Source organism: Centruroides sculpturatus, unplaced genomic scaffold (genome assembly GCF_000671375.1).
Source record: "Centruroides sculpturatus isolate CEXI.00-Female unplaced genomic scaffold, Cexi_2.0 scaffold596, whole genome shotgun sequence".
In the NCBI taxonomy this organism is placed as follows: Eukaryota; Metazoa; Arthropoda; class Arachnida; order Scorpiones; family Buthidae; genus Centruroides; species Centruroides sculpturatus.
In genome coordinates, this window is record NW_019384881.1 from 131,443 (window position 1) to 148,463 (window position 17,021).

The 17,021-nt window shown below is 32.0% G+C and overlaps 1 protein-coding gene across 1 annotated transcript in view; it reads left to right on the forward strand.

Moving 5' to 3' along the window:
- The window catches only part of LOC111631016 (pre-mRNA-splicing factor 38A-like), a gene marked incomplete at its 3' end in the record, with an annotated part of 28,648 nt that extends 11,636 nt beyond the window's left edge, over positions 1-17,012 (forward strand). The window contains exons 2-6 of the mRNA XM_023375207.1: positions 8,860-9,019; positions 16,247-16,368; positions 16,456-16,541; positions 16,617-16,697; positions 16,764-17,012. Coding sequence (XP_023230975.1) covers positions 8,860-9,019; positions 16,247-16,368; positions 16,456-16,541; positions 16,617-16,697; positions 16,764-17,012 — 698 coding nt within the window. The remainder of the gene's footprint in view (positions 1-8,859; positions 9,020-16,246; positions 16,369-16,455; positions 16,542-16,616; positions 16,698-16,763) is intronic.
- Positions 17,013-17,021: the final 9 nt, after the last annotated feature.

Genomic DNA, 17,021 nt, shown 5'->3' on the forward strand with positions numbered 1-17,021 from the left:
GCTTAATTTTCTAATTTTTAACGATACAATAGCGACGATTATTATTTTAAAAAATTTTTGTTAGGCTTAACATCGATGAAAATTCAAAGCGAAGTAGGTTAATAGCGATATACTAATTACATGACATATAATAATATACTACACTAATAATGGATTTTTTTCATACTTTTCGGTTATCTGACTTTTCAATTATCCGACCAACCCCAGTCCCCAATTGAGTCGGATAATCGAGGCTCTATTGTATCTATTTTATCTATTAATAGTAATTTGATGATTCATTGTCGAAACTTTATCACTACATTAACAGTATCACTAAATTATCGATCCTTGCTTTACAGTATAGTATCTAGCGACGGACAATAAATGTCATAAAAATAATATCTAATTTCAGGAATATAAAATAAAATTACTAAATATCAAATCTAAAAATAATTCTCTTATTAATATGAATGAATGTTTTTATTTTCGATTCATATAATTTTTAATAAATGTCAGGCATCAAAGACACCGGTTTTGCAAGTGTCAACCCAAGAGAAAACATTTTCAAAGAGATGCTAATAAGACAGATGTAAATTTAATGATTGTTATTTTTGTTTTAGAAAAATAATCGAGTTAAATAGAGCAATAACAAAAATTGGTTGTAAAATTCTTTGTAATTTTAGAGAAAAAAAATAAATAATGATATCGTTATTTTTCATTCTAATTCTTTAAAATGAATAAGAAAATGATAAAGTGAAAATAAACTTGCATTTTCTTTTTTATTTTGAAAGGGAGAAATAAAATTTTCCGCTGAAGGCAATTTAGATTTTTATTTCTGCATTTATAAAAAGAAGGAAGTTATAAAAATAAAGATAGATTGAATGAATTTACTACTTTAAGTTTCAAAGCAGACATTCTAAATAAATACCAGAAAGAAAATATCAAAGGAAGTGCACTTTATTAGTTAATTAAATCCCTGTATTTATCATAAAGAGAAAAACAAAAGTTAATTTTCAAATCTTTAATATTTAAATTTTAATTTAAGAATTTATACTATTTTTATTTCTAATAAGGTTTGATTTAAATATAGTAATTTATTTAAAATATGTTCTGGATACATTAAGTAATTTACGTAAAAAATTGGGAGTTTTCTTACGTAGCAAATACATTTATAAAGGAAAAAGTATCCCTGAACACTTAAAAAACTAAAAATAGAGATGTATAAAACTAAAGTGAATCGTATAGAAAATTATTAAAATCTAAAAGCCATTTTGAAAAATGTAAAATGTAAACCTACTCTCAGTGAAATATACTTTCCAATGTGTCTGAAGAGTACTTAAATTTTAATTTTGATATTATTTTACATTATAAATTAGTATTTTTCGGAGTTAATAATTTATTTACTAAAATTTCACATATTAGTTTATTATTTAAGTTCTGAATGTATTTAGAATATATTTATATGCTACTTTGTCTGCTGTAAAGTTTCGAGTTTTGAATTTATAACTTTTATGGATTTTTTAATGAAATTATTTTGTATTTTTGTCTATAGATATGTACAATATTATTTTTAAACGTGTTCTTATTTCTTTTTAATAATATTCGCCAAATTATTATTTATATTAAATATAAAATCAATAAATCTTAAGATCTTATTGCAGATCTCAATCTTGTTGAAGCAATTCTTCAATTGCCTGCTTAAATTTTAAATTTGATATTATTTTGTATTTAAAAATTAGCATTGTTCAGATTGCATTTTGTTTTGAGGACGGTAGCCACAAAATTTACAAGTATTTTATTAAGTAAATTTAATTATATAATTATAATTTTAACAATTTTTTTGCATGTGGATTAGTTTAATATGTGTGGATTATTTAACACATACATATTAAACTAATTTTAAAGTGTGTGGGTGTGTGTTCCCTGAAATGAGTGTCATATTCTGAAAATTTTGTATGTTGAAGAGTTGATATCCTGAGGTACTGTACTACTGTAATTACAATTGTATGTTATATTATATATAGTAAATTACATTGCTCCAGTGATATAATTTATATTTGTAGTGCACTTATCAACTAATTTAGTTATGAATATAAAGAAATATTGTAGAAATTAAATAAAAATATACAAGTAAAATGGCAAAACCGTATTTGGGACAGGACTATGTCTCGGAGACTCACTACTAAGTGGAATCACTTTGACGCTCAAGATGGGTCTTGTTCTCATTCTCCAATCTTCTTCGGTATTGCTGCGTTTTGGCGCGATCATTCAAACTTTGCAGGCCACGACCACGAGGTCGTCTACAATGCATTTTCGATGAAATTAACCTATCCAATTTCGAAATTTCTCTCCATTGTGTGTCGGCCCAAGTTGAATTTTTTTCAGTGCGTAACAAAAATTTTCCATTTTTGAAAAAGTAATCATGGCTATTGTATCGTCCAAAATTATTTTTTTATTTTGCACAAACAATATACAGTTTAACTTGATTATAATGTCATTGGATGTAACAACAACCTTAATATAACGTCACATTTTTATCAGTTCCACAATTTTACTATACTAGATAATGTTAAAAAACCTACTTGTAATGACACCCTGTTTTAATGTCATGTTTGAAGCACTCCCAAATTTACAAAATTAGATTACAAATTTTATTTAACATAGAAGAAACTAAGTGTTCAGTCCTAACATCAGAGTTCCCTTCTTAGAATGACTGTGGGTGATACTCTTCCCCACCAGACTTCAATGGGGTGAGGTGCCTGTTTGTCAAAGAGTGTCACCATTTTGGATTTTATTTTGACTCTGTTCTCGATTCCCTGACTACCTACAAGTCTGGATTTTTTTATGCGCAAATGATTCGGGCACCTAATACTCTGTGCCAAATATCAACTCTTGACATGCATTCCTTCATACCTCTAAGCTGGTAACGTAAACTGGCAGTACGATTTTATAAACAAGACATAGTCTTGTCAATAGTGATATATTGATTCATAATGTATAAATGAAGATTTATAAATTTAATTTGAATCAATTAATCCAAACTTTAAGTCATATTGGTTCTGTGTATCTTGAATCTTACAAGGGTGTGGCAAAGTTAAATAGATAACTAAATAAATAAATATAAATATATTTCAAAAAATTTGTTCAGACAAAAATAGAATAACAGCAGTAATGGCACAGAAAGTAATGGAACTTTTTAGGGAGGTAACTGCTGTTGTGCATTCATTAGTGATACAAAATGAGCAATTAAAGGGTAGAGTTGAAAGTTTCTAAAGAGTGGCCTCAGGTAGGTTGATCCAGAGTAAGTCATATGTAGAAATGGCTGATAGGATTAGTATTCAGCAACCAATTCAGCAAGCAGAAAGTGTTGTGGTTTTTAAGGGAACATCGGACCAAGATGCTGAGGAGATAAAGCATAAGTTTCTATTTGCTATTTACCCATAACATAAGATTAGACTAAAAAGTGTGAAGAAGACACGTAATAATAGCTTGTTAGTGTCTCTAGCTACAAATAAAAACAAGGAAAGAGTTTGTAGTCATGATAGGTTAGCAAAAACAGGGTTGAGTATTAGTGTTCCAAAAAAAAAAGACAACCTTGTATTTTAATAGTAGATGTGCCTAAAATTTTAGAACCTGAAGAGTTAGTTAAAATAATAATTAATCTAACTGCAGATTTATTTTATACATTGAATATACTTCTTAGCAGCTTTATTAGTGATTTGAAGTTTTTATATCGTGTTGGACGGAAGAGAGATACACTTGTAAATTAGGTTGTTGAGGTCAGCCCAATGTTACAAAAGCAAATTTTACTTTTAAGCAGTTTATATATAGATTATAAAAGTTGTTTAGTCCGTGATTATTTTGAGGTTTTAAAATGCTATAATGTAAACTTTTTGGCTGAATAAATATATTTAAATAACTTGATTTATCGAAAGTTTAAAATCCTATTAATTGAAACTTCATTAAATGTACAGGTATACCTCGCCTTACGTCGGTAATTGGTTCCAGGAAAACGACGTAAGTCGAATTTACCTGTCTCCGAATCTACTTATCACTAGGAAAGCATTTTAAATAATATATGGTTAATAAAAATCTATTTTAAGCTTACAAACAAATAAATTTTAGTTTTTAATATAGTACAAAAAAAGTAATCTAAATTTACGAATGCGTGTACTGTAAATACAGTACATACTTGTATATATTTTAATATGATTTTATGTGCTTTAAACGTTTATCTAGTGATATTACGACTTCAATATTTGTGGCGGACAGACGTAAAGTCGAATAAAATGACTTAAACTTGATTTTTATTTTTCCATATACTTTTTTAACAAGCGACGTATAATCGGGAACGACGTAACTCGAAACCGACGTAAGTCGAGGTATGCCTGTATTATAAAAAGTAACAAATATTAACATTATTGTATGTTAATATTTGTTATTAAATATTATTATTATTTAGTTTCAGAATAGCTTATTTAACATAATTAAGAATAAAACCTGGTTTAATGCACAAAAATGAATATTTTGGTAATACATAAATTTTTTTGTAAAGTCAACTATATATTTCTTTTTATATTTGTTATTAATTACAGTATATTTAATATAAAATTCTTTTAACAGTTAAATATTTGATTTTTTCAACACTCTATTTATTAAACATTTGTATTTGTTGACTCTTCTTGTCCATTCTCCTTTCTTTGATGATATGTACTAGTAAAAGTATAAGTCAATCAAGCTACACTATTGTTGACAGTAAATAGCCATTTCTGTGCTATAAAAAACAGGAAATAAGACAAATAACAGAGTCTGTATCTACTGAAGTATACGCTTATCTTTGGATTTACTAAATCTTATTATTTCATTATTCTGTTTCAGAAAGTTTTTTTATCTTTGAATTTTTTTAGGAAGAAAATGAATTGGAATCATGACTTGATTTATCTTTTTCTTTCCAGTGTATTTGACAATGTTTATGTTTTAATTAACATTAATTAAAAGTATATTTTTAAGTATATTAATTGAAGTGTCTTATTTTATAGCCGAACTGCTGGTGGATAAAGCAGTGGAATTAGAATTCTGTGGTGGTGTTTTTGGAAGCAATATTCAGCCAACTCCTTTTTTATGTTTAATTCTAAAAATGTTACAAATTCAACCTGAAAAGGATATTATCGTAGAATTTATCCATCAAGAAGATTTCGAGTAAGTTATATATGTATTTTTAATAATAATAATAGTGATAATGATAATTGTGATCACACAGGCCTAACTTACAGAACATGCACAAATAAATCAAAGGAAGTTAACACTTGAGTACCAGAATAGATTACATGCAGTACCAAAAACACACCTAAATGCAAAACATGCTATTAATACCTATGTTGTTCCTGTACTCATTTATTTTTTTGGAGGTATACACTTGACATGCACAGATTTTAAGCAACTACAAAGGAAAACAAGAATAACACTTACTAAGCATAAACAATATCACCTAAAATTATGCATAGAAAGACTAGCTTTTTTTTGTGAAGATGGCCGTGGCCTTACTAATATAGTTAACCTGCACTACAAAGTCAGACACTGTAGGAGTTGTTTTTACAAAAAAACAAGGATCAAGATTACATAAACTATAACTGGCAGACAGTAACCACACCTTTAAACTTGCACTTTGAGCACCTGAACATAGCTAAACATATAAAATAGATAGACACCACTAATTCATGGGTCCAAAAGGTACTTCATGGCAGGCATGCCTAGCTCAGGAATATGTTGACAAAACTGCATCAAAGTACTGGCTGACTAGAGGTTACCTGTTTGGAGACAGTGAGGGTTTTATAGTTGCCATTTAAGATCAGGACATAAACAGTAAAAACTACAGGAAACACACCCTGAAGGATACCTCACTCACAAATGACTTGTCCAAAAATTGCCACATTCTGCCAGAAACAATACAACATAATTTGTGGTTGCAAGCTCTTAGCACAGACTATTTACATAGGCATAGTCAAGTAGAAAATATAATACACAAAAAGCTTGCACAGAAGCACAGATTATTAAACATCCAGGTATTATACTACAAATATACTTTACAAGCAGTATTAGAAAATAACACACACAATATATACTATGACAAAGCATAATTGCAGATAAATGAATTCCTCACTCCTTTTTCATTGACAAATGCAGTAATATCACTTATATAATAGACATTTTTCATTGCAAACACTTGTAACATAAAAAATTCTCTCTGAAAAAAGTCAACAAGTACATTCCACTCATTCAAGAAATAAGACAGATGTGGAGAATGGTTCAGGTATTTACTGTACCTGTTGTTCTCTCTTCCACTGATGTTATACCACATACACTAAACAAAAGTCTAGAAACATTGAACTATAATAAAAGATATACATGGCACTACAGAAAGCTGCAAGTATTATTATTATGTTGGGTTTAGTGGGTTATACTCGGTTTACATCGGTGGCTGAGTACTATGCCGGACCAGAGTCAAGGCATAGCAACCAAAATGAAACTAAAATTAAATGTGTCTGTATTCAGGAATTTCCTAACAATATGGCATGTATTCAACATAGTGGCCTTCTGTAGTGTTATATGTGTATTTCTATTCAATTGTAATGTTCCCAGGCTTTTGTGTAGTGTGTGTGTTATCACACCTGTACAGGAGAGAACAACAGGTACAATAAGCATCCTTTTCATCCTCCACAAATGCCTTATTTCCTGGGTGAGTTCTGTGTACTTGCTAATTTTTTCAGTGCATGTGTTTTGAACATTGTGTGTGTTTGGAACGGCTATGTCTATAATGTATGTGATTTTATTGTGTTTGTCAATGAGTGTGATGTCTGGTCTGTTGTGGTGAATTGTTTTATCTGTGATTATGGCTCTGTCGTAGTACAGTTTGTGCGTATTGTTTTCCAATACTGTCTGTGGAAAGTATTTGTAGTAAGGTTCGTGGATGTCTACAAATTTGTGTTTCTTTGCAAGCTCTTGGTGTATTATATTTGCTACTTGATTATGTCTGTGTAAATAATCTGTCTGTGCCAAGGGCTTGCAATTAGATGTAATGTGTTGTATAGTTTCTGGCATGACGTGACATTTCTTTCATATGTCATTTGTGAGTGTTGTATCTTCGGGTATGTGTTTTCTGTAGTTTTTAGTATTTATGACTTGATCCCGTATGGCAATCACGAATCCTTCCGTCTCCCCAAAAAGGCATTTTCGATCTAACCAGCTGTTTGACGCAGTTTTGTCAACAAAATCCTAGGCCAGGTTATAAGGATGCCTGCCATGGAGTGCCTTTCGAGCTTACGATTGCTTGATGGTGTCTGTGCTTTTTATATGTTGTGTCAAGTCTGTATGATGTGAGTGTAAGTTTAATGGTGTGTTATTTGAGTCTGCTAGAGTTACTGCTTTATGTAACTGCGATGTTTCTTGTTACATGTAAAAAAACTCTCGCAGTGACTGTATTTGTTTGTAGTGAAGGTTAATTATGTCAATCAGGCCACATTCGCCATCTTTACGTGAGAGTGTCAATCTTTCTATGGCGGATTTAGGATGATGTTGTTTATGCTTAGTAAGCGTTGTTCTTGTTTTCCTTTGGAGTTGCTCAAGATCTGTGTGAGTCGGGCTAATGTCAGGGGAATAAGGAGGGTGCAAAAGAGGTTCCCATCCAAGGGTCTAAATTGTGTCAGAGGTCATACGTGCGACATGAGGCCTATAGCATTATTGTGTAGGAAAAGAACGCCTTTATGGTTCACTAAAGCTAGCTGTTTATTCAAAAGTGATTGGTGAACTCAATGCAGTTGGTCGCTGTAGACATTAGCAGTAATAGTCTGGCCAGATGGTATAAGTTCATAGTGAACAATTCCATTTGCAGTCCACCATATGCACAATATTGGCAGGTGCCAATTGATGAAGTATCCATTTACTGAGCTTGTAAACTTTCCCAAGACAATGCAAATGTAAACAGACAGTTTCATCACTTACAGAGAACCTTTGTGCTAACATCTGACAAGTTTGAGCAAAATCCTCTTCGATTGTAGCCTGTAATTCATCATCATTCTCATGGCGCATCTTTAAGCAACTTATCGCCGGAAGAAAATTTTGTAAACCATCTTTGGGTGGTGTGAGTGCTGACAGAACCTTGTCCAAAAGTCTGGCATATTTTTGAGCCATTTGCACAACATTTGTTCCAAGTTTAAACTCATACAACATACAAGCACGAATTATAGCATTTGGAGTACTCATCTTCAAGTCAATTTTTATAATATTAAGAGATAAACTTTCCACTTCTCTTTATGTAAGGTGAGTCAGCATTAAATCTTGATTAACATATTGCTGGAATTTTAGTGTCATCTGTTGTGTATTGCGTGTAACATTCTTTAAACTTTGTAGTTTCACAAAAAATGACAGAACTTTTTTGGTTACCTAATAATATAAAATTCTTTTAACAGTAAAATATTTTATTTTTTAACACTCTATTTACCAAACATTTGTATTTGTTGACTCTTCTTGTCCATTCTCCTTTCTTTGATGGTACATATTAGTAAAAGTATAAGTCAATCAAGCTACACTATTGTTGACAGTAAATAGCCATTTCTATGCTATAAAAAACAGGAAATAAGACAAATAACAGAGTCTGTTTTTACTGAAGTATATGCTTATCCTTGGATTTATTAAATATTATTATGTCATTATTCTGTTTTAGAAAGTTTTTTTTATCTTTGAATTTTTTAGGAAGAAAATGAATTGAAATCATGACTTGATTTATCTTTTTTCTCCCAGTGTATTTGACAATGTTTATGTTTTAATTAACATTAATTAAAAGTAAATTTTTAAGTATATTAATTGAAGTCTCTTATTTTATAGCCGAACTGCTGGTGGATAAAGCGGTGGAATTAAAATTCTGTAGTGGTGGTTTTGGAAGCAATGTTAAGCCAACTCCTTTTTTATGTTTAATTCTAAAAATGTTACAAATTCAACCTGAAAAGGATATTATCATAGAATTTATCCGTCAAGAAGATTTCGAGTAAGTTATATATGTATTTTTAATAACAATAATAGTGATAATAATAATTAAAATCACACAGGCCAAACTTACAGAACATGCACAGATAAATCAAAGGAGGTTAACACTCGATTACCAGAATAGATTACATGCAGTACTAAAAACACACCTAAATGCAAAACATGCTATTAATACCTATGTTGTTCCTGTACTCATTTATTTTTTTGGAGGTATACACTTGACATGCACAGATTTCAAGCAACTCCAAAGGAAAACAAGAATAACACTTACTAAGCATAAACAATATCACCTAAAATTATGCATAGAAAGACTAACTTTTTTTTGTGAAGATGGCTGTGGTNGGTCTGTTGTGGTGAATTGTTTTATCTGTGATTATGGCTCTGTCGTAGTACAGTTTGTGCGTATTGTTTTCCAATACTGTCTGTGGAAAGTATTTGTAGTAAGGTTCGTGGATGTCTACAAATTTGTGTTTCTTTGCAAGCTCTTGGTGTATTATATTTGCTACTTGATTATGTCTGTGTAAATAATCTGTCTGTGCCAAGGGCTTGCAATTAGATGTAATGTGTTGTATAGTTTCTGGCATGACGTGACATTTCTTTCATATGTCATTTGTGAGTGTTGTATCTTCGGGTATGTGTTTTCTGTAGTTTTTAGTATTTATGACTTGATCCCGTATGGCAATCACGAATCCTTCCGTCTCCCCAAAAAGGCATTTTCGATCTAACCAGCTGTTTGACGCAGTTTTGTCAACAAAATCCTAGGCCAGGTTATAAGGATGCCTGCCATGGAGTGCCTTTCGAGCTTACGATTGCTTGATGGTGTCTGTGCTTTTTATATGTTGTGTCAAGTCTGTATGATGTGAGTGTAAGTTTAATGGTGTGTTATTTGAGTCTGCTAGAGTTACTGCTTTATGTAACTGCGATGTTTCTTGTTACATGTAAAAAAACTCTCGCAGTGACTGTATTTGTTTGTAGTGAAGGTTAATTATGTCAATCAGGCCACATTCGCCATCTTTACGTGAGAGTGTCAATCTTTCTATGGCGGATTTAGGATGATGTTGTTTATGCTTAGTAAGCGTTGTTCTTGTTTTCCTTTGGAGTTGCTCAAGATCTGTGTGAGTCCAATGTATAACTCCAAAAGAGTATGTGAGTACTGGNATTAATTACAGTATATTTAATATAAAATTCTTTTAACAGTTAAATATTTGATTTTTTCAACACTCTATTTATTAAACATTTGTATTTGTTGACTCTTCTTGTCCATTCTCCTTTCTTTGATGATATGTACTAGTAAAAGTATAAGTCAATCAAGCTACACTATTGTTGACAGTAAATAGCCATTTCTGTGCTATAAAAAACAGGAAATAAGACAAATAACAGAGTCTGTATCTACTGAAGTATACGCTTATCTTTGGATTTACTAAATCTTATTATTTCATTATTCTGTTTCAGAAAGTTTTTTTATCTTTGAATTTTTTTAGGAAGAAAATGAATTGGAATCATGACTTGATTTATCTTTTTCTTTCCAGTGTATTTGACAATGTTTATGTTTTAATTAACATTAATTAAAAGTATATTTTTAAGTATATTAATTGAAGTGTCTTATTTTATAGCCGAACTGCTGGTGGATAAAGCAGTGGAATTAGAATTCTGTGGTGGTGTTTTTGGAAGCAATATTCAGCCAACTCCATTTTTATGTTTAATTCTAAAAATGTTACAAATTCAACCTGAAAAGGATATTATCGTAGAATTTATCCATCAAGAAGATTTCGAGTAAGTTATATATGTATTTTTAATAATAATAATAGTGATAATGATAATTGTGATCACACAGGCCTAACTTACAGAACATGCACAAATAAATCAAAGGAAGTTAACACTTGAGTACCAGAATAGATTACATGCAGTACCAAAAACACACCTAAATGCAAAACATGCTATTAATACCTATGTTGTTCCTGTACTCATTTATTTTTTTGGAGGTATACACTTGACATGCACAGATTTCAAGCAACTACAAAGGAAAACAAGAATAACACTTACTAAGCATAAACAATATCACCTAAAATTATGCATAGAAAGACTAACTTTTTTTTGTGAAGATGGCCGTGGCCTTACTAATATAGTTAACCTGCACTACAAAGACAGACACTGTAGGAGTTGTTTTTACAAAAAAACAAACATCAAGATTACATAAACTATCACTGGCAGACAGTAACCACACCTTTAAACTTGCACTCTGAGCACCTGAACATAGCTAAACATATAAAATACATAGACACCACTAATTCATGGGCCCAAAAGGCACTTAATGGCAGGCATGCCTAGCTCAGGAATATGTTGACAAAACTGCATTAAAGTACTGGCTGACTAGAGGTTACCTGTTTGGAGACACTGAGGGTTTCATAGTTGCCATTTAAGATCAGGACATAAACAGTAAAAACTACAGGAAACACACCCTGAAGGATACCTCACTCACAAATGACTTGTCCAAAAAATGCCACATTCTGCCAGAAACAATACAACATAATTTGTGGTTGCAAGCTCTTAGCACAGACTATTTACATAGGCATAGTCAAGTAGAAAATATAATACACCAAAAGCTTGCACAGAAGCACAGGTTATCAGGTACCATACTACAAATATACTTTACAAGCAGTATTAGAAAATAACACACACAAAATATACTATGACAAAGCATAATTGCAGATTAAAGAATTCCTCACACCTTCTTTTTCATTGACAAATGCAGTAATATCACTTATATAATAGACATTTTTCATTGCAAACACTTGTAACATAAAGAATGCTTACTCTGAAAAAAGTCAAGTACATTCCACTCACTCAAGAAATAAGACAGATGTTGAGGATGGTTCAGGTATTTACTGTACCTGTTGTTCTCTCTTCCACTGATGTTATACCACATACACTAAACAAAAGTCTAGAGACATTAAACTATAATAGAAGATATACATGGCACTACAGAAAGCTGCAAATATTATTATTATTATTATGCTGGGTTTAGTGAATTATACTTGGTTTACACCGGTGGCTGAGTACTATGCCGGACCAGAGTCAAGGCATAGCAACCAAAATGAAACTAAAATTAAATGTGTGTGTCAGTGTGTGTATTCAGGAATTTCCTAACAATATGTCATGTATTCAACATAGTTGCCTTCTGTAGTGTTATATGTGTATTTCTATTCAATTGTAATGTTCCCAGGCTTTTGTGTAGTGTGTGTGTGTTATCACACCTGTACAGGAGAAAACAATAGGTACAATAAGCACCCTTTCTATCCTCCACAGATGCTTTATTTTTTGGGCGAGTTCTGTATACTTGCTAATTTTTTTAGTGCACGTGTTTTGAACATTGTGAGTGAGTGTAACGGCTATGTCTATAATGTATGTGATTTTATTGTGTTTGTCAATGAATGTGATGTCTGGTCTGTTGTGGTGAATTGTTTCATCTTTGATTATGGCTCTGTCGTAGTACAGTTTGTGCGTATTGTTTTCCAACACTGTCTGTGGAATGTATTTGTAGTATGGTTCGTGGATATCTACCAATTTGTGTTTCTTTGCAAGCTCTTGGTTTATTATATTTGCTACTTGATTATGTCTGTGTAAATAATCTGTCTGTGCCAAGAGCTTGCACTTAGATGTAATGTGTTGTATAGTTTCTGGCATGGTGTGTCATTTGTGAGTGTTGTATCTTTGAGTATGTGTTTTCTGTAGTTTTTAGTATCTATGACCTGATCCCGTATGGCAATCATTAATCCTTCAGTTTCCATAAAGAGGCATCCTTGATCTAACCAGCTGTTTGACGCAGTTTTGTCAACGAAATTTTGAGCCAGGTTATAAGGATGCTTGCCATGGAGTGTTTTTCGAGCTTATGATTGCTTGGTGTCTGTGCTCTTTATATGTTGTGTCAAGTCTGTATGATGTGAGTGTTAGTATAATTGTGTGTTATTTAAGTCTGCTATAGAGTTACTGCTTTATGTAACTGCGATGTTTTTTGTTACTTGTAGAAAAACTCTTGCAGTGACTGTATTTGTTTGTAGTGAAGGTTAATTATGTCAATCAGGCCACGTCTGCCATTTTTACGTGGAAGGGTTAATCTTTCTATTGCAGATTTAGAATGATGATGTTTATGCTTAGTAAGTGTTGTTTTTGTTTTCCTTTGGAGTTGCTCGAGATCTGTGTGAGTCCAATGTATAACTCCAAAAGAGTATGTGAGTACTGGGATGACATATGTGTTTATTGCTTTAACTGTGTGTTTTGCATTTAACTGTGTTCTCAGAATAGCGTTTAACCTACTTTGGTATTCTTTAGTTAATCTTTGCTTTATTTGTGTATGTTCTGTTAGTCTGGCCTGTTGAAAATTTAAATACTTGTAGAATTCGCCTTTTTCCATGGATTAAATGTCGTCTCCATTTCCAAGTGCAAAATCTTCTTTCTTCAGGACTTTTTTTTCTATGTGAAGTGTTTTGCATTTGTCTAAACCAAACTCCATTTGTATGTTATTGGTGTATGAATGTGTGATTTGTAAGAGCTGCTGTAGTTGTTTTTGTGTGGATGCATAAAGTTTTATGTCGTCCATGTACGTGAAATGTGAGTGTAAAATGTGTATTTTTTTATCTCTGATATTGTAGCCATATTGCTTGTTGTTTAACATGTTGAATAATGGGTTCAGGGCTTGGCAGAACGAGAGAGGACTCAAGGAATCTTCTTGAAAAATTCCTTGCCTAATGAATATTTCCTTTATTTGTATGGAAATGTTACTAACCCTGAGATGTAGTGTTGTTCTCCAGTGCTGCATAGTGTTTTGGAAGAATGCAATGAGTGATGGATGTATTTTGTACATGTGTAGGATATGTAGCAGCCAACTGTGTGGAACACTGTCGAATGCTTTTCTGTAGTCTATATATGCCATTTGTATGTTTGTGTGTTGTTTGTGTGCTTACCGTAGAATGACTGAATCTATGAGTAACTGTTCTTTGCATCCCCTGTGATTTCTACGGCAACGTTTTTGTTGTTCTGTAAGAAAGTCGTGTTCTTCAACATGTTTGTATATTTTGTTTGTGATACAGGATGCCAATAATTTGTAGTGTGTTGGAAGACATGTAATTGGTCTGTATTGTGTGGGGTCTGTGGTGTTGTTGTTTTTAGGTTTCATGTAGGTGATGCTCTGAGTAAGAAATTTTGGCATGTCTTATGGATTGATGATGATGTGTGTTAGATGTTTAGCTAGTTTCTGGTTCAGTGATGTAAACTTTTTTTCACTAGAAATTGTGAATGTTGTCTACACCAGGTGTCTATCAGTTGTGTGTTCTGTTAACAGTGTAGCAAATGTCATGTATGTTTATTTCAGCACAGGGCATACTTGGTATGTTATGCAAGTTTATGTTTTCCTCCTTGATCCAGCCTGCATCAGCGTTGTGTGTAACAGCATTGGACCAAAGAGAAGACCAATAAGTTGTGAGTTCTTCTGTTTGTGTGCCACTGTGCTGTGTATTAGTGTTTGTTTTGGTACTGATTTGTCTGTAAAAAAGTTTTTCATTGTTTGTGAATAATTTATTTTGTTGTTTCCGTAGTGTACATGTTTTGTATGATTTGAGTCTGTGCTTTGGCTGTGAGTTTCTGTTTTAGTGTATCGATGTATTCTGTAATGTGTGTGTTGTGATGTTCATGTTTTGTGTGTGTATTGATTTTTCTTAAAAATGTTTTTGAGTTGTTTCATAAATTTGGGTGTTATGTTGTTATTAGTGTATTGTGTCAGGCTGCCTAATTGCTGTCTAATGTCATTTATTTGTGTTTCTATTCGTCTCTGCCAGGCAGGCTTATGATAGAATTGTGTTTTGTGTGTGTCTGTCTGTGATTGTATTTTCAGTTTATGGTGTGTTACTACTGTGACTGCTTTAGCATAAACTAATGTATGAATGTCTGAGAGTGTATAAATTGAATGAATGTAGTTTGGTAGTAAGTGAGTGTTTACATAATTTAGTGTTTTTCCTATTATCTTTGATGTGTTGATTTTCAGTATTCGTGGTCTTTGTGTAGGATCTGTGCCTGTATATTTAGTGAGTGTTGACTGAAATATAAGTGAGAGCGTATTAACTAATCCTATGTATACATTATCAGTGATAGATGAAAAAGTGCCTATAGTATCATTAGTTATAGTTGTTGTATGTGTGCTATTATCAATGCTTGTTGCTGGACTATTTTGACAGGTTATGTGATCTTTGTTAATAATGTTGAATGTTTGTCTGTTGATGTATTTGATCAGCAACCTGTTGTTTGATAAGTTCAAGTGTTGTTTGTGGGATAAGGTTGTTGTGTATAATTGTTCACTTTTGATCAACAACCCTTTGTTAGGTGACAGTGAGGTGAGGATATTGTTGTGTGAATCTATGGTGTAGTTGTTGTCTGTATGCTGTCATGTTTGTTTCGAGTATTGTGATTGCGTAGTAAGTACAGATGATAAACTCATTCATTTCTGTTGTCTATTTCATCCGTTGGCGTGGTATTCCAGCCTTTGTGGTCTGTGGATGCATTGCCACAGAAACAACAAGGCTAGGTTGATTCTTCACATCTGTTGAGGGCATTGCAGTAGCCATGATTGGGCCGGCGCTGCTTTCGCCACCAGTAACCAAGGGAGACTGAAGCTTATTTTTCGAACGTGATCCTCTGCCTAACTCACAAATGCAAATTTTGTTAATTTGGGCTATGTCTGAGCTGGTATCAATCTTAGATCTGGTTACTACCATAATAAATATCTCCACAGAATGTGGGTGTGTGGTCACTCTTAGCTTTATTTTTCCGCGTAGACCTTACTGGCATGGGTGTCCCTACCAGGAGCTTGTACTCCAGTTTGCATTGCCCTATGGATCAGTAAAATTACCAGGTGGTGACCACGGGAATGTTGTTATTATTATTTTTATTATTATTTATTGTTGTTTTTAAGAAATAAGAGTTACGTTTTTAATGCAAAATATTTAGAAAATTCTTTTGTTCTTAATTAGTTAAGAATTTTTAAGCCACTTTGAATAAAAAGAAAGCTAAAAGTATTTTTAAATTTAATAATATGTTTGATATTTGTTTACTGAATTTCTTATTTAATTTTTTGCAATTGATTTTGCATTTGTAATTATCATATATAAATGAAAATTTAAATAATTTTTAGTAAAGATATCGTATGATATTTGATTTTAAAAACCATATTTTAAATTAGATATGCTCGAGCGTTAGGTGCAATCTGTATGAGATTAGTTGGAACTGCTGTTGATTGCTACAAATATTTGGAACCATTGTATAATGATCACAGAAAACTTTTGAGAAAAAACAGATCTGGAGGTAGGTGAAGATTAATTGTTTTTTTCTTTAAAAACTTGATCAGTTTTATAAATATTAATTAATATAACTGATTAATATATATTATAGCATTGGAAATAGTTCGTATGGATGAATTTATTCATGAACTATTACATGAAGAAAGAGTTTGTGATATTTTTCTACCAAGAATACAGGTAAGTTTATGAATTTTAAGTCATTTTGGTACAGTTTCATTTTATGTTAATTTTCTATGTTAATTTTTTATACAGAAAAGACAAGTTTTGGAAAAGTGTAATTATTTAGAACCAAGAATTATTGCTCTGGATGATGTTGAATCAGATGACGATAAGGTAAAAAGATGAAAAATACTATTATAAAATTTAAATATTGTTATAATCAATGAATTATTCATATAGGACCTGAGAAGAAGCTTAACACCAGATAGACGTCTTCCACTTCATTTAAAAAGAGACGATGATAACAATAAGAGAAATCTTTCTCCACTTCGTCACAGACGTAGTCGAAGTAGGTCTCCTCACAAACGAGGGCATTCTTCAAGAAGATCGAGATCTAGAGAAAGACACCAGTGTCAGAGTCGTTCCCGAGAAAGGGACAGAGAGAGGGGAAATGATCGTGAGAAAACTCGTGATAAAAACAGAAGAAGACATCGATCA